At 50.5% G+C, this 16761-nt stretch overlaps 8 protein-coding genes across 8 annotated transcripts; 4 read left to right on the plus strand and 4 right to left on the minus strand.

Annotated features, from left to right (window-relative positions):
• Positions 1 to 457: 457 nt before the first annotated feature.
• Positions 458 to 1834, plus strand: GGI43DRAFT_413817 (uncharacterized protein). The gene is made up of 3 exons (XM_083206950.1): positions 458 to 794; positions 896 to 1226; positions 1297 to 1834. The coding sequence occupies exons 1-3, from the start codon at positions 710 to 712 to the stop codon at positions 1751 to 1753; spliced, it is 873 nt and encodes a 290-aa protein (XP_083057514.1). The 5' UTR covers positions 458 to 709; the 3' UTR covers positions 1754 to 1834.
• GGI43DRAFT_413819 (origin recognition complex, subunit 6) lies at positions 1835 to 3496 on the minus strand. Its single transcript, XM_083206951.1, has 2 exons — positions 2886 to 3496; positions 1835 to 2821 (listed from the first exon to the last, which is right to left on the minus strand). The coding sequence occupies exons 1-2, from the start codon at positions 3065 to 3067 to the stop codon at positions 1873 to 1875; spliced, it is 1131 nt and encodes a 376-aa protein (XP_083057515.1). The 5' UTR covers positions 3068 to 3496; the 3' UTR covers positions 1835 to 1872.
• On the plus strand, positions 3497 to 4627 carry GGI43DRAFT_413820 (nucleobindin SSP120). Its single transcript, XM_083206952.1, has 2 exons — positions 3497 to 3821; positions 3901 to 4627. Exons 1-2 carry the CDS (start codon positions 3707 to 3709, stop codon positions 4383 to 4385), a joined length of 600 nt encoding a protein of 199 aa, XP_083057516.1. The 5' UTR covers positions 3497 to 3706; the 3' UTR covers positions 4386 to 4627.
• On the minus strand, positions 4532 to 7706 carry GGI43DRAFT_424989 (type 2A-related serine/threonine-protein phosphatase SIT4; the record flags this gene model as incomplete). The annotated part of the gene is made up of 4 exons (XM_083208445.1): positions 4532 to 5740; positions 6530 to 6959; positions 7040 to 7457; positions 7556 to 7706. The coding sequence occupies 4 exons, from the start codon at positions 7704 to 7706 to the stop codon at positions 4532 to 4534; spliced, it is 2208 nt and encodes a 735-aa protein (XP_083057517.1).
• A 572-nt stretch (positions 7707 to 8278) lies between these two features.
• On the plus strand, positions 8279 to 10793 carry GGI43DRAFT_192792 (Smg-4/UPF3 family-domain-containing protein). Its single transcript, XM_083199971.1, has 3 exons — positions 8279 to 8590; positions 8650 to 8918; positions 9001 to 10793. The coding sequence occupies exons 1-3, from the start codon at positions 8513 to 8515 to the stop codon at positions 10595 to 10597; spliced, it is 1944 nt and encodes a 647-aa protein (XP_083057518.1). The 5' UTR covers positions 8279 to 8512; the 3' UTR covers positions 10598 to 10793.
• Positions 10794 to 11316: 523 nt separating this feature from the next.
• On the minus strand, positions 11317 to 12736 carry GGI43DRAFT_192856 (uncharacterized protein). Its single transcript, XM_083199973.1, has one exon. It carries the CDS (start codon positions 12562 to 12564, stop codon positions 11725 to 11727), a length of 840 nt encoding a protein of 279 aa, XP_083057519.1. The 5' UTR covers positions 12565 to 12736; the 3' UTR covers positions 11317 to 11724.
• Positions 12737 to 13316: 580 nt separating this feature from the next.
• GGI43DRAFT_192822 (uncharacterized protein) lies at positions 13317 to 14952 on the minus strand. The gene is made up of 2 exons (XM_083199972.1): positions 14448 to 14952; positions 13317 to 14393 (listed from the first exon to the last, which is right to left on the minus strand). Exons 1-2 carry the CDS (start codon positions 14515 to 14517, stop codon positions 13402 to 13404), a joined length of 1062 nt encoding a protein of 353 aa, XP_083057520.1. The 5' UTR covers positions 14518 to 14952; the 3' UTR covers positions 13317 to 13401.
• On the plus strand, positions 14645 to 16423 carry GGI43DRAFT_413830 (uncharacterized protein). The gene has a single exon (XM_083206953.1). The coding sequence runs from the start codon at positions 15388 to 15390 to the stop codon at positions 16021 to 16023; it is 636 nt and encodes a 211-aa protein (XP_083057521.1). The 5' UTR covers positions 14645 to 15387; the 3' UTR covers positions 16024 to 16423.
• Positions 16424 to 16761: the final 338 nt, after the last annotated feature.

A 16761-nucleotide genomic window follows, 5' to 3' on the forward strand; every position in this document is an offset into this window, starting at 1 on the left:
ACGCATTGGTTTCTCAGACTAGGTAATCTCGTATCTGGAACATAAATCCAGCTCAGTTCAATTGTACATAGCTAAGGCGTGGAACAAGGATGAATAAACAACATACGGAGTACCAGTAGTTCTAGATTTCTACAGGTCCGAGACGGGTTTACCTACAACCGTTACGAAGGTACCTCTTCTAGGTGCCTGAGGCTGATGCTCTACCTCAAGAGAACAGCAGGTCTTGCCTCTAGTTCATCATCCCAATTACAGCTTTAGACATTGCTACGCACGTATCTCGTCAAAAACAAAGACACATCTCGGGGCTCCTCTCCCCACTAACATCGCAAGATCTGATCCTTGTAGACCGTTTAAGCATGCGGGGGGAATCCAAGCTCCACACCGAATCGCGCTCAACCAGCCTTAGTCCTCGGCCGCCAATGGCTGTGCCTCGGCACCTTGGCGGAGTCTCTCTGTTCCCCGGATATGGATATGAGCTTATAGCGAGCTTCTATGCAACTTCGCTGCGTCTTACCGTAGACAACTTTCAACACATCATCTTACGTTATTTTCTTTTTGGAGTCACAGTCCAGCCTTCATCCATCAACTTTTTTTCCTTTCCAAATATACTTTACTCCCTCAGTCTACTCTGACGCGTTCAACTGCATTGGGTAGAGTTACACGCAGCCACAACACCCACCGTCTTTTGTGCAACCTCTTCTCACTCACCATGTCTTCTCAACTCCCTCCCATTACCAAGGTTGCGGCCGGATCCAGCAAGCCTCGAGCCCAAGACAAGGTCGTCATCATCACTGGTACGTAACGCCTCACTCCAAGGTCCCCTTTCACAGAACCCCCGAAAGTGAAGGTGTATGACAAGCTCAATTCTAAGCGCTTTTCTAATATCTCTTCACAGGCGCCAACTCTGCCCTTGGCATTGGCCGGGCCACAGCTCATCAGTTCGCCGAAAGCGGCGCCCGAGCAATCTACCTTTGCGATTTTGACGCATCAAACCTTGAGACTCACAAGAAGGAGATTAACCAGCTGTATCCCACTGTCGAGATACAAACGCGCCAGTTTGATGCTGCGGATGAGGCCAAAGTCAAGGCCGTCGTAGACGATGCGATGGAACGTTACGGCCGCCTTGATGTCTTCTTTGCCAACGCCGGAATTACAGGCCCCAACGTAATCTTCACTGATATCAGCGCTGAGGATTTCATGAACGTTCACAAGGTCAACACTCTCAGGTATGTTTCTCTCATTTAAACAGAAATTTTCAACATCAACATTTTACCAGAAACTAACCAAAACTAACAGCGTTTTCCTCGCTACCAAATACGCCGCCCCAGCGATGAAGAAAACTTCTTCACAGAAACCCAAGCCCAGCGGAAGCATCATCGGCACCGCCTCTGTTGCCGGCCTGCGCTCCAACGCCGGCAGCACCCCCTACTCATCTTCCAAAGCCGGAGTTGTCTCCCTCGCCCAGACATTGTCCTACCAGCTTACGGGCACTGGTGTCCGCATAAATGCCATCTGCCCCGGCATCATTGAGACCGGCATGACTGCGCCTGTGTATGAAGCTGCGCGCGCCCGTGGCAATGAGAAAAAGATTGGCCAGCTGAACCCGACAAGGCGGGGTGGACATGCTGATGAGGTTGCCCGTGTAGTGCTATTCCTGGGCAGCGATGAGTCCAGCTATATAAATGGACAGGCTTGGGCTGTCGACGGAGGACTGAGTGCAGGACACCCCTTTGTCCCAGGCAAACTGGCCTGAGGGATCTACGCAGTATGCATTTGGATACGGAGTGCATGTACATTAAATCGAGGTAGGAAATTCTGTATATAATCATCTTGCCATCTTAATGTGTATAATCAATTGACGCTTTGAACTGTTCATTGGGTATCATCTCTTCCACCTGTGTCTGCAGACAACATTGAAATCCGCGCTAATATGGCCGTCTTCCACGTCTGGTACTCTGCTCTGCGGCTTTCACTTAAATAATCATACTTCTCTTGGAACATGGTATCTGCTCTCTGCTGCTGACCTTGCAGCCCGCCATCCTCATATTGATTCCCGATCACGTCGCCATCCTGTTGGAGGGTCATACTGATAACATCTGCAATGCCATCGTACCAATCGGCTTCAAGCCAACTGTTTTCGCGGACCCTTGATACCGCAGCATCAAAGTCGTCGTCGGCAATATCGACCCAGCCTTCCCAGAGGGCATCCGGCTCTATTCCTTCAACTGTAATATCTTGACGTGCCCGACTCAGCTGTCCGAGAATCTCAGTGCGAGTAGGAACATAATTTTCAGGCTGGACAGCTTGATCTTGATCAATATCCCTAACTCGCATTGCGACAAAGAAAATAACAGCTGCACATAACGCAGTTACGTGATCCAACGCCCACTCGTCCTTTGTTTTTCGCCCTCCAGGTAGTAAAATCGATTCCATGCCCGCCAGCATGGACGGTGCTAGTTTCTTGTGTCCAGGTTCAGCGCATAGATGTCGGATGACGGGCTGGACCCAGGGATATATATCCGACTCTCTAACGCTTGAATGCGCTTGCCGGTCTGTTTTTAATGCTGTTTTCGTATCCAAGTCGGACTTTTTTCTGAATTGGGCAAGACTGCTGTCCTTGCTGGGCTCGGGCCTTGAGGGAAGAGGTCGGGCCGGCGATTCACCAGCATCTCGCTGTCTAGAGCTTCCATTTCGCGTTCTACGACCGCTTGCCGATGGGTTGGGAAGGATATTGTCAAGATGTGTATATAATTTCTTGTATACTCGAGGCGGTATTGGCGGTCGTGGTTCAATTGTCGGGAGATCTAGTGTAATCTTGAGTCTACCGCGATTGCAACTGATTAGGGTCCGACAACTTCACAAGTGGTTCGGCAGATGCTAGTTACCGGCTGCAGGCAATGTGGGCACAAGCATAGAGACGGGCAATCTCCTCATCCGCCTTCAATGTGCTGGCTAGATGTCGAGATTGGGCCAGCAGGGAGCTCGCAGACTCGACCAGGGACGTGGGGAGATCGGAGCCATACGTTGGCATCAACGAGACAAGAGCGAGCTCGACTTGCTTACTCATTGTGATTGCGCTGATGCTCGCTATTATCGGGTGTAGATACGTAGTATCCTAGTTTAAGATGCTGGCTCTCTTACTCGCTATCAGTTTAAATCTACAAGACAGACGCGAGGCGGGGCATGGCGGGAAACGCGAGATCACGGGGTTCAGCTGATAGACAGCCTTTTGGTATTAGCCAGGTACGGAACAAAGCAGAGTATTATCGCGTTAATGTTCCAAGTATTAATTTTCACTCATGGCTTATTGCTCCATGTCAGCTTTACCGCGATTTTTCATAGAAGCCAATCAAGTCGTAATACGACATTGTAAAACACTTTATGATAATGGTAACAAGGTGTCGCATCCATTCTAGGTAGATAAGCCTAATGCGGCAACTTACTTTAGTGGGCGCTCCCCTGTTTGCGACCACCCCCGCCACTAAAGCCAGGGCCTAGAGTCACCGCCGTTAGTGATGCCGCTATCACTGTGGCTCTACGGTGGCCACCTCTCCTCCACTCGACGTCCTCCCATTGACATCCAAAGAAGAAGAGCATATTTGTTGCGCCGGTCTTTACATTGCATCGCATCTTGTCGCATTGCGTCTCAACTTTTCCTTCTTTCATCATACAATCACTTAATCAATTCCCTCTCTCACGCGACACCATGAGAGCGTTCCTCCTCTGCTCTGCTATTGCAGGCCTGGCCATTGCCCATGGCTCCCACTCCCAGAAACCAATTGTCGATGCAAACGCCAACTGGATGACGAAACACATGGCCGGTAAGCTTTCAGAACCACCTTGATCATATCAAATGTCTGTATTTGGTGTCATATTCCTAACAGAGGGATTTACGGACAGAGGAACACCACGTCGACGGCTGGGACGCGGCCTCCTTTTTCACCCTCCATGACTACGACAGCGACGGCTACTGGAAAGGCGAAGAGCTCCTCCGCACCTACGGTCTTATGGACGACTCCAACAGGAAGGTCTCCTGGGAACGCCGCGACGATATCCTGCGCCAGCTGCTCGACCTCATGGACCAGAATCGCGACGGCGTCGTCAGCCGCGACGAGTGGCTCGACTACATCGCACAAGGCAAGACGCTTCCGGATATGGGCACAGGTCCGGGCCACCACGGAGACGACGAATACGAATATGAGATTCACCATTGGGAGAAGTATCATGATGAGAACTCCAAATTGGAGGACTTGAACCATCCGGAAGATATTGAGCATTTCCGGAAACACGAGCAGATGGAAGAGGAAGAGGAGAAGCTTGAGAAGATGGACCAGATGGCCATCATAGAGGAGAATATTCCCAAGAAATTTCTGCGGGTCAATTAAAAGATGTGAGAAGAGATGATTTTAAGTGGGCACACATTATCGAGATGTGCGATTCTTCCAACGATGCTGGGAAGGGACCAGATGAAATCCTGACATACAATGAGAGACGACGATGCCGAGATATGAAGTTGATGTAAACATATTGTTCATGTACCATTATTAGATATACTAGCGCCTGTAATACGAACGTCAAAGACGCAATGCCAAACTCCTGGCGCAAACGTCTTGACTTGCTCAACGTGCTCGACCGTCGGAGTCCTTGGACTTGCCTCCGAAGCAGCCCACGTTTCAAACGCCTCTTGAATTGATCTCCGTCGGGATTCAATGTCATAAACTCCGACATTCTCATGTAAATGCAGCCATGCTTCTGGAGCCAGCTTCGTCGCTTCCCAGGCGCTTCTCCAGACCGGCTCACATGTGGGTAAGAATCCGCCATTGACGTGCTCGATGTTCCTGGCGAGTCCCGTCTTTTGTATCTTTCCAATCCGCCCCAACGCCTTCTCATTGCTCTCCAGAAAGACAATAATCTTCTCTCCTCCAGCCAGGAGCTGTTCCACCGGTAGTAACAAATCATCTCCTTCAATGACTTTGACACTCCACTTATTAGCCAAAGCACCTCGTCGAAGGCCTTCGACGCTCCAGGGATTAATCTCCCAGCACAAAACCCTCATTCCTAATGCCGCATAAGAGAACACAAAGTATCCAATGCCGGCATACAAATCAACTGCCCAGCTTTGCTCTTCTTCTTTTCCACTTCCCTTGACCAAAGGGAGCTTGAATCCCAGCACCCTTGCCTTTTCCTTCACGTTCCCACGAGAAAACATGGTCCATCTCGGCGCCCACGTCTGGAGTATCCCATTTTGCTTGGTCCCAACCCAAAAGGCGTCTTCAAAGTCACTCTTTGTAGGGTTCTCGCCCACACCTTCCGAAGGTCCAAAATCCCCAAAGAGCATTTTAAGCCCGCTTGGGCTTCTTCGCACATTCTCATTGTCTTCTCCGTCCTTGTGCAGTGGTATGCCCTCATTAACAGCCAAATGCGTCACAACTCCCTGCCCAGTTTTGGAAATTTCTTGTAAGATGGATTGCCATAATGAATTACAGGCAGCTTCATCACAAGCCCGCAGGACAGAGGTCCACGCTTCGCTTGTGAAGCTGCCAGTCGGGAGCAAGGCGAGAGGCTCATAGATCGTAAAGCGTTTAGGCGCAGAGTTTATAAGACTCTCAGTTCGCAAATCGTGATCGGCAGAATCCAAAAGAAGAAGAGATCCAGGGATCCAGCTTTGTATTGCCGCAGTGATGGGGTTGACGGGCCGTGAGCGTGGCTTGGGCTTTCTGTGCGAACTTTTGTCGTCCAGCTGCCGAGCCGCCATCGATTTGAAAGCTAAATACAGTGCGTGCGTCGAATTATAGATTTAAGTTGAGATATATAAAGACTCTTATTCTTTGTAAATTTGCGCAAGGTATGTTGAACCGTAGTTGTTGTCAGTGAGGTGGAAGGCAACAAAAGAAGAAAATATTCAAAAGCTTAGTTTTTGCCTGCCCATCTACACTTTTCATAATGCTAGCAGCATGAACGTAGTTTCAGCACCGCCAGCTTCTGAATAGCTGGACCAATTTAAACCATCAAAGCAATAAGGCAGGGCAATAAAATTTCTTTATCAATTTTTTTTATTTTATTTCTAAAAAAATCATCACTGCTGTTCGTTTCCGCTAGCCAGATCCCCGGCCCATCCTACCTATAATCCTAATGCATTGTCGATTCTTCAAATTCATGGATATCTCAACCCGTGTGCTAGTTTACATGCAAAAACCCAACCCAACTCAGCCCAATCTAAGGTATACTCTCTACTCTCTTACGTTTCATCTGTCTTCATAGTCTACCCAATCACAAAAAGTAGTCGCCCGGCGATCTCCTGCTTGCGGGCACATGTCTCTGGTCATCTGGTACAGCAGAGAATATGCTAAACTTGGGGGCCAAATCGTTGTCTACCGTCATTATTGATGCGACATTGCCACATCGGTAGCAGTAGTTAGGAGCTGACCACACTGTTACGACAGAGTTCTCGTCGAAATGATACTAGGTTCCAGAGCATTAGCATCCTCATATAAGAAGAAGAAAAGGCGCAGGGAAAAGTCAAACTCACTTTGTATCCCTCGTTTACCAGTTGATGCGCTCTCGCAATCAACTTCAAGCCGTTGACGTGGTTAAACTCTGTAGCAACTTTATCTCCAAACAACCACCCCGCTCCTCTTGGGCTCACCGCCCACGTATCTATGTCGTCAGGATCTGACCATACAAGGTCACAGAAAGCACCCTCATGAGGAATTTCCTGGGCACGTGCAACGACTCGAATCTGATCTATAGTCCGAATCTCGGGGCTCAAGCCGCCATGAACGCAAAGAAGCTCGCCATCAACTATGGCTGCGAGAACGAGGAAGTCAAAAACGTGGCAGCACGCCTTCCATACGGATGCATTGCCGTATTTTTGCTGGCACTCTTCGTAGAAGCCGTACACTTGTGTGATCTGGCGCGATTCGTGGTTACCTCTGACGAGAACAATGCGGTCTGGGTATCTATACCAATGTTAGTATCAGCACCAGGGGGGTTATTCGGCAAGAAAAGAGCAGAACAAAAGGCGTTGATGGTATCGTACTTTGCTTTCAAGCACATGAGCAATGTAAACGCCTCCAAGCTAAAGTATCCTCTATCGACGTAGTCTCCAAGAAACACGAAGCGAGTCTCCGCGCTCTGCGAAGATGTAACTGTATTGACCGCGGGCACATCGTTGCCTCCCTGCGGCTCTTCCTCTGCGTCCTCGTCTTCATCAGCGTCACCCGAGCCGGCCCCGCCTCCGGGGGACTTTAGCTTCTTCCTCAGCTTCGGGTTTGTGATTTCGGTCGGGGGCTCGATGTCCTCCGATGTGATGACCGCGGTCATAGACTTCGGCGCCTGCACGTCAGTCTCGCCCGGCATGCCGCCGGCAACGCGGAAAAGCTCGAGCAAGTCGTAGAACTGGCCGTGGATGTCGCCGCATACGGTGACGGGTGTGCAGACGGGCTGGATGTTGGACTCTGCGGGACTCATCATGTCAGCGCCTCCATGTTCTTCCATCTCGCCTGCTTCCAGCGACAGCATCACAAAGGTTCAGTTGTAGGTGATGGCTCCATACCCTCCATCAAGATCTCCTTGACCTTTTCGCACAGCTCCTTCATTGCTCGCTCAGGCAGATAGTGACACTGCTTGGCCTCCTCCAGCCACTCATCCAGGCCGGCATTGGGCCCTAGGTTGGCAGGGCCGGGTCGAGGTACGTTTGCCGTCATCTTGGGGATCGAAATATGGCAACGGCGCAACGGCTGGGTTGATTCAGCCCAACGCGATGCCAGTGCGTGGAAGGGATGATGCTTTATCAGCGGGTCAAAGATGACGGCGATTGAGGGCTTCGCTTGGTGGGGTTGGCCTCTCAACGCTTGTGGTTTCAGGGCGCCAGGGGCTGCGCTTCAGCGGGAGCCAGGCGCCGGATCTTTCTCGGAGGGGCCTGTGCACTCGCTGTAGCGCCTTGTGATGGCTGCCGCTGCGCTTGTCGTTTGTTTTAGTGCCTATAATGCTCATATGAACGATACTGTGCAAAGATGCCTATTATGAATAGCAAGAGTATGTAAAAAGCTATTCGTTATTACTTACTCTAAAAATACAGCCGTATAAATGAATTCATCTACGCTCTTGTTTTTCTTAATTCAGGTGGTGTTACGTATGTAACGCAGTTATACCAACAGAAAAGCGGAAACAGCAATTCCTCATTCCATCACCGACTCTCCCTCTAGACGGCTGCACGTGACCGCTCCATATTAGGTCAACCGCATCTTCGCCACAGAAAGGCTCGAATAAGCCGGCACTAACTCCGTCTGCTTCTGGTACGAAATTACTTTTTATATTCCAGCATTCAATACGCAGCCATTTAGTGGGCCCACGCTTTCTCATATGACGGAAGGCTGCGACTCATTTGACCCTATCTGCCTATCTCTGTCCCAGGCCTCAAAAACCGTGGCTGGCCGAGACACTTTTATGCTCGCACATGCGTCATTAGAACCCTGACGTTGCATCTCTCAAAATCTTTACGATATGCACAATGTCGACCCAAGCACCGCAGGTCCTGTCTCGCAGGACAAACGGGGCGGCTTCCGCCGCGGCAAATGAGTCTGCCAAGGTGAGAGGTGATATGAGATGCTCGTCCGGCATGGTTAACTGATACGTCGCTTTACGCAGAACAAAATCACTGCCGAGGGCGGCGCCTCTCGTCCTAACAAGGGCAAGGGCACGGCTGAGAAGCAAAGTGAAGCTCGGGGCACCCATGATGCGGAATCAACAAAGGCTCCCAAGACCAAGACGCCTCATGAAGGTGAAAAGATCATCATCCGCCGCCTACCTCCCGGCATGACTGAGGCCGAATTCATCTCCATCTTGGGTTCTGAATGGGGAGTGGGCAATGGCAAGGTTGATTGGTTTTCTTACGCTCCAGGCAAGGTTTGCAATGAGTATGTCCTCAGGATATCATAGCCAGATACCCTCTCCCTCTCTTTCACACTCCCTTTGTGACACTAACATTGGCAACGCAAGGATTTCAAAACCATCACGGCCTGCTAGAGCATATCTACATGTGATGCGCAAGGACTATATCATGCCGCTGAGCGATATCGTTCGAAATGCGACATGGGAGGACGCCAGATCCACCTTTACCAGCCCTTCTCTTATTGGGCCCCCTTCCTTGGAAATTTCCATCTACAAAAAGGTTCCCGGAAATAAGAAGCGTGTCGATGCTCGTCAAGGAACTATCGATCAAGACCCAGAGTTCATGGCCTTTCTTGAAGGTCTCGCTAACCCAGTGCAGCCAAAGGAGGTTACTGAGGAGGAGGTCGAGGATGCAGCCGAAACTAAAGTCACCACTACCCCATTGATTGAGTATCTAAAGGAAAAGAAGGCAAATAAGCTTAAAGAAGCTGCTGCTGCTAAGAGCGCCAAACACTCTAGAGAAGCCACGGCAACTAAGGGAAAATCTGCGTCTAAGGAAGAAGAGGGCTCAAAGAAGAAGGGCAAAGAGAGCAAAAGTTCCAAATCTGAAAAGGCCGCTCCCAAAGAACCTGTTAAGATTCTCACCAAGAAGGCTGCTACTGCCGAACAATCTGCCGAAGCAGCCAAACCAGCCGCAAGCCAGACGACCGCCACAGAAGCACCAACTCCTAAAAGTCGCCGCGCTGGTGTCTCCATCGCCGCCCGCATGTTGCAGCGAGATCTTGGTCTCAGTCCAGGTAGTGCCTATCGGCGAGCCCGACAAGATGCTGCTAAAGCCGAATCTAACTCTAAGACGACCACCACCGAAGAGAATAAGGAATCATCCGGGGCAGCAAAGGAAAGCCAGTCATCCTCTACGTCGGCTCCAGTAGAATCGAGCAGTGTCCAGGCGTCTAGTAAAGCTCAGCAATCGACAAATAGCTCTTCCAAGAGCCAACAGCCAGCGCGTAAGACTCGCAGCGGCAAAAACGCTGAAAAGACTAAGACGTCGGAAAAATCTGGGCAAAATGCAACCACTACTCCGCCTGTGATCCTTAAGAAGAAGCCTGCTGCCAACAATGACGCAGATTCACCCAAACCTACTGCTGAGGCCGCATCTGCCACTCAACAAAATAGCTCCAAGTCAGCAACCAATGCAGTAAGTGGCCAAAAGGGCGCTGCCAAATCTTCAGGATCTCAAAAGAAATCTACCGCGGCATCAGCCTCCAACGCCACTCGTGGCTTTGTTAAACACGCCAACTCTTCTCAGGGCATCACTGAGCCTGTGTTGAAGCAAGCCCTAGAGGTATTCGGCACCGTCACGTTTATCGAGGTAGACAAGCGCAAGGGCTTCGCGTACGTGGATTTTGCAGACCACTCCGGCCTTGCTAAGGCTATCTCTGCCAGCCCCATTTCCGTTGCACAGGGAACTGTTCAGGTTCTCGAGCGCAAGGATAAGAAGCCTGCTCCGGCTTCTTCTGGTAGCGGCAATGCCGCTGCCTCTGCCGCCCCATCCAACGCCACCAGTAATAACGCTGCTCCCGAGAAGAGCTCAAGCAGCGGGCGTGGCAGACGTGGAAGGGGTGGTAAGGGAGCTGCTAATACCAACAGCAACCAGCCTGCTAATACTAACGGCACTCCTATTGCGGCAACGAGCGGTGGCTGAGCGATTCACGACTTATAAATCTTTCGACGCCTTCCATTATCATTCCGATTTTGATCTCAGCGAACCCGTCAGCGCAGTGAACATCCTTCCCCCGTTGGAGAATCTCAAACTGGCTCCGCTGAATTGTCTTCCTCATGTAAAAGGAAAATAGCCAGCGTCCAAGTGAATTCACCAAAGCAGCGATCTATATGAGCCCTTGATTCCGAACAGCGCATAGTACTATCAGAAATCAAAGAATCCGTCACTGGAAGCGCAAAGAAACCCTCTTGAAAGGCCCCCAACCACGTGTTTGCAACCTGGAACCGGTCCATCAAGCCGTCGAAAAGAGGGCATAACCTACTGCCCTGCGACAAATATTTTGGAAAACGTCGCTAAAGTCCTTGTTCACGGGATGATTTTGATTTTGACTCAAGCGATATATGAATACACATATATATCTTCGACCAAAGTAAGCATGAGAGGGGAGATAGACTGTAAAGTAAAAATGCGTGTGCATTCTTGGGGAGATAAAACCGCCAGCGTGGTGGACGGAGATGATCAGCCAAAGCTATCTATACCATTAGTTTGGAAATATGCAATAGCGAATGACAAGCACCTTTCTTGAGGCGGTCTCTTGAGCCTATCCTCGGGATGGATGTTTGTTTTCGATGCTTAGTGTTAATGCCTTACAAGTCACTCATTTAATGCCTTTAGCGAAATTGTGAAAGATGGTCGTTCCCGTGAATGAGAGAGTTCTAATGCCCACTCCGAGCAGATGCAGATTTGGACAATGGGAACGATCAATAGGCTTATCAGCAACCAAAATCAATACATCACGAGTATCCAAACCCAACTACGAGGAGGGAAAACAGCGATTTTGTTGCAGAACTAATCATCGTTACCCGCAAGGGATCATTTTCCATATATCTATGACTACCTAAAGAGATTTTTTGGGGGGTAAAAAGCAATCATGACATGACATAACATAACATTAAAATAACAAAAAGAAATCGACAAAGCGTCATCGTAAATACCCAGAGTAAGAAGGTGAGGAAGGGGAATAAGGGTGAGGATGACGAAGAGGAAGAAGGAAAAAAGGCAAACACAAGCAACCCATCCCTCCATCTATCTCATACCATAACATAACGTTACAACATAACCGTAAATATCCCACGTAAATCTAATCCAACGAAAACAAAATAAAGCACTACCGCTAATAAAAATCCTGCTGCGACGGCCTCGCCTTCCGAAGCGATCCTTCGCAGCCTGGCCTTCAGGTCGCCCACCCAAAGCACCTGTCCGGCCTCACGCCGTGCCGCTTTCAGCCCAGGAAGCCCATCAAGACTGCTGATATTATTGGTAACCTGATAGCCCAGCATTTTATTGCCTTCAGTTTGCTTGGAAGCCCAGTGGTCCAGCGTGGGCCGTTGCTCAAAAACAGAAAGCTCATCGAGCTTTTCGCCGTCCCGGACCCCCTCGCGGAGGACTTCGTCAATAGCTCTGGGGGTGCTAGTGCCATCTTCATCATCTCCATCAGGGCTATAAAGTCCCTTCTTCACGCGTGGTACGCCAAATCCACAGCTAGTTTGAGCTTGCCAAATATCGCAGAGAATGACGGCGCGAGCACCATCAAAAGCCTCTCGCTTGCTCTTGGCAACCTTGCGTATCAGAGCAAGGAAAGCTGGCTGGTCCCACTCCACGATGGTAACACGACAGAAGAGTCGTAGGATTCGCGGGGAAGGACCAAAGCTCATGAACATGAGACAGAGGCGTCCATTTTCGTAAGCATGAGAAATTGTTTCACATCCAGACCCAGTGCGATCAATGTAGGCGCATTGGTTTGGGCCAAAGACAGAAAAGTGCGCATCTAGCCCTTTAGGAGAAACATTGACATGGCGACCACGAGTAGCAGCTGAGCCAGTAAAAAAGACGGGCTGTAGCTCTGCCCAACGAGCAAGGTCATCTGAGAGAGAAGGGGAAAGCTTCATGTTGACAAACAGTCGCAGCGTGATGGCGGACCAGGTGTGCTGGAATGAGACACTGGCACCAAACACGAAGGCACCACAACTTACAACGAATTCGATCACAGGTCAATAAAACAATTGATAAGGATAAGATAGGCCGCTGAGTAGAATTGGCCGTTGAGAGGAAGAGAAAGTTGTAAGAGAAGAAAATGAAAAAAGAGGAGAGGAAAACCAGAGAAGTAAAAACACAGAAAGGGTAATGTAAGCCGAAAGGGCGCAACTCAAAAAGTCGGACCCATAGCCGATATTAGCGACTCAGCAGAAGGCGCCTTTGGTATTTACTGTTGACTGCAACCCATGGAGTCACATCAATCCTGACCCGCTTGGGATGCTGTCAACAAAAAATACCAGTCTCCAAACACAGCCATGCAGCTAATATCCAATTTGCATGGCGCCAAGGAATAGCCGGGTGGGTAAAAAGCAAAGCGGAGAAAAGACTGGTCCAAGTTCCATTGTTTATGGGCTGAGAACGGCAGAGAGCCGGTTGATATCCCCGCTGAAAATCCCGGTGGCGGTATCGGAGAAGTGGAACCAGGGCCGTAAGGGAAATCTTGCGTGTGGCCGTTTCCGGGGTCAAAGAAAAGCCAAGTAAGGCCGAAAGGGTCAAAGAAAAAGCCAATTGGAGACACCATAATACAGATAAAACAGAGCAAAACAAAGCAAATCAATCCACAGAACGAAAGAGCAACTAGCCCTCACAACAATCGCTGCTTGCATACCATTGTCTGGATAGCAAGCCATTCTTCATGTAATCCACATTGCTCTGGCAAGAGCAAGTGGCCCCGAGAGAATAATGATGTTTTAACGGCTGATCGGATAGGCGTGGTAGTTGCCATCTTCGTAGCTCCCGTCGTCATCGAACACGGCGGCTGTGCTTCCAGCGACGCTGTAGATACGAGGAGTCATTGGGTTGGTAGCAGTCCGGGAAATGTTGGCATAGGCCGTCTTGTTGACAGGTGTGACAGCAGGCACTTGCGTGTGTCCATTGTGTCCATTGTGTCCAATATGCCCGTTGGGTCCGTGGGGTACATGGGGTCCGTTGGTGTAACTCCGAGTGGAAGATCCCGAGGCTGACGACGTTCGGCCGGCGGGGCCCCAGCCCTCGATGAAGCTGTTCCGCCGATTTGTGATCGGTGGAGGTGGAGGCGCTGGAGCCGCCGGTGCTGGTGCAGGTGGGACTGCACGCCTCTCTTCAAAGCGCCTTTCTTCAAAGCGTCGAGAGAGTCTTTCCTTTTCAGCTCTGTGTTCTTTCTTTTCCTTTTCCTTCGCTTTTTCCTTATTACTTTCCTTCTCCCTCTCGCGCTTATCCTCTTTCTCGCGATCTCGAGACTTTTCCTTGTCCCGGACCCGGCTGCGCTCCTCACGATCCCGATCCTCTTTACGTTCCTTCTTGCTAGAGGAGCGAGAGAGCTTGGGGCGTTCAGGCATCGACCCGTTGATGGCGTTGTTGGAGAATGGAGGAGGAGCGCTGTTCAGTGCATTGAACTGATGAGACAGACTGCTGTACTTGGCCTTAAGCTCGGCATAGTCTCGTGCCAGAGCATCGTTCTCAAAGCTGAGCCTGTCGCTTTCTTCCTTACCGCGCTGGATTCTGTCCTGAAGAGAGGTGACGGTGTCTTTCAAATTCTGGTTCTGAGATTTGAGGTCGGTATTAGTGACTGTAACCTCGGCAAGCTTCTTGTTAGCCTGTTCGAGGAGGCCTAGATAGCGGTCTCTTTCCGAGTTGGTTTTGTTGAGCTCCGTATGAGCCGTGTTGAGGGAGTCGAGCAGGCGCTGTTCGTAATCGGACGTCACTGCAAATGGGGTTGAGCGATTGGGCACATGTAAGGAATTATGGGTAGACAAACCGAAAGGCGCCGAGTGCGAGATGGAGGCCCTCCGCCCGCTATTGGCGGATACTCGCTGATGGAGAGACATGGCTGGTAATGATGCGATGCAGTTTTTTTTTTTTTTTTTTTTAGAAGGCGAAGACGAAAATTGATTCGACTTCTGGAGCCACGGACTGCCCAATCGTAGTGGGATGCAACGCTGCCCAACGCCCGCTGGGAGGGGGACAGGGGTGCAGAAGCAGAAACGAAACGATGTGGGCGAGCCACAAGCAAGGCGACAGCGACCGAGGCTTTCACGCAAGGTTCATTCGTCAACCCAAGCGCGCTATATGCACCGAAGAGCAGCGGAATATGCACGTCGCAGGAGAAAAAAACAGCTGAGAGAGATGTGTCCCCGAATGCACAAATGCCTATGTGCGTCTGCGAGATCCGCACACGATGGATCGGGACGTCCTGGTATGGTAGGTCGGCTCTGCAAGGGCCAGATCGCTGAGTAAATGCTTTCGGAGGTTGAAAGTGATGATGCGCGAGAGTGAAAGAAGGAAGATGACGAGGAAGAGATGAGTAGGAAGAAGGAAGATCAAGTAGGTAGGGACGAAAGATTTTTTTTTTCTCTTTGCAGCCCCCGGCAGAATGCGGAATAATAACGTGGTATTATTATCTCAAGCCCAAGTCTGGTTGCCCGTCAGATAGAAGGCCCGTTCACACACACACTCACACACACAAACGCAAAATTGATAACACAGATGAGAAAAGGAGAAAAGAGGGGGGGATGGCTGCAGTCATAAAATAGAAATTTCAAAATGGATGGAACCGGGGAGTCGCTGCTACGGGCACCAATTCCTGCCTGGACAGAGCACACAGATGGGCGAAGCCGTAACGCCTGGCGTGCGCATAAGAAAGACTCTGTCACCGACGGCCACAGAGTGAACGCTCAGGACAGCGTTGACGAGTCGAGATGGAGGGTGGCGCCATGTCAGCAAAGTACACACAAGTAGACAGTACGGGCAATCACATCAAAGTCCTAGACGCGCAATCGACACTTGTCGAATGGGATTTCTCAGCGATTTCTGCTGCCATCTGGTCTCATCCATGCAGCCTCTTTACGGCATCACTGGCTCATGTATCTGCTACAACGCCAAGGATGGCAGCGCCAGGCGCCAGTCCACCACTGGCTCACCTAAAAAAGGGGTCGACAAAGAAGCTCCTTTGCGGCGGCGCAGACTCGAGGAGAAGCCCAGCCACAAAAGTGTCGGTCCCGAGTCGACGCGATTCTGCGCACACACCGGCCAGCGATTCCCATTGGCCGCGCACCAGCAGGGCTCATCAAGGCATCGAAGCCGTAGCGGCGGCTGCCTCGAGTCTAACGTCCACAACCCCCCCTTTGGCACTCCCTCTTGTGCGCCATGCAGGAAGCCCAGAGGCCTGTGAGCCACAGGAAGCTTCGTCCACGGCCACTTTGGGACGGCGCTGCAGCCTACCGAGGCGTGCAGTGTGCTGGCACGGGAGAAACGAATCGAAGGCGGGCGATCTCGCATTTGCTGAATTGTGTGAGTCACACCCTTCGGAAATGCAATGTGATGCCAGATGGTGAAGATGCATTAGATGGCCGTGGAATCACGAGGAACAGCTAGCAGACAAACGAACGGATGGCTGAGAAGTGTTTCGTTGGTTGGTTTGTACTTCATGCTTGGTCGTCTGTCTGTCTGCGTCAGACATTTGTTAGGTAATGGACGACACACGGATTTCTCTAGATTGTCTGCCCGGATACAGCTCCCCCACATCCTTTGCTCCGATTGATACAAGCACTTCTTCGTACTTGTACCAACGAGGAACGGCCCGAGTCGTGTCGCGTGTGAGCCTTCGGAGCATGGAGCTGTGATACTGTAGCTGATGACGAGAGATTCTGCTAGGAGCCGACGTCCACGAAAAAAAAAAAAAAAAAAAGTGCCGACCACTTGCCCAGAATAGATCCATGTGGGCACCGTACAGGTAAGCTTAGGGAAGAATTCCGGGTGCTGCCGTCATGTCACCGCCCTTGTCTTGTTTTACCTACTCTCTGCCTTGTGTTAGAGCCCAGACATCAAAAGGCAAATCAGATTTCGTAGATGCGCGCTAGGGTGTTGCAGAGATTGGGCCGCAGAGACTTGCAGACCTATCGCGACCACCTCAGCCACAGCTAATGCGTCATAGGGAAGAAGAAAAGGAAATGAAGGCAGAATTTGTCTCTGGACCTAATAGACGGGTCAAACACGCAGATAATGCACTACTGCATCCGCCAGTCAAACATGATTCATGTTGAAGTTGTTTATGAGACCAAAGACCCAAGATT

This window comes from Trichoderma evansii, assembly GCF_050947405.1.
Source record: "Trichoderma evansii strain SZMC 28006 chromosome Unknown GGI43scaffold_21, whole genome shotgun sequence".
In the NCBI taxonomy this organism is placed as follows: Eukaryota; Fungi; Ascomycota; class Sordariomycetes; order Hypocreales; family Hypocreaceae; genus Trichoderma; species Trichoderma evansii.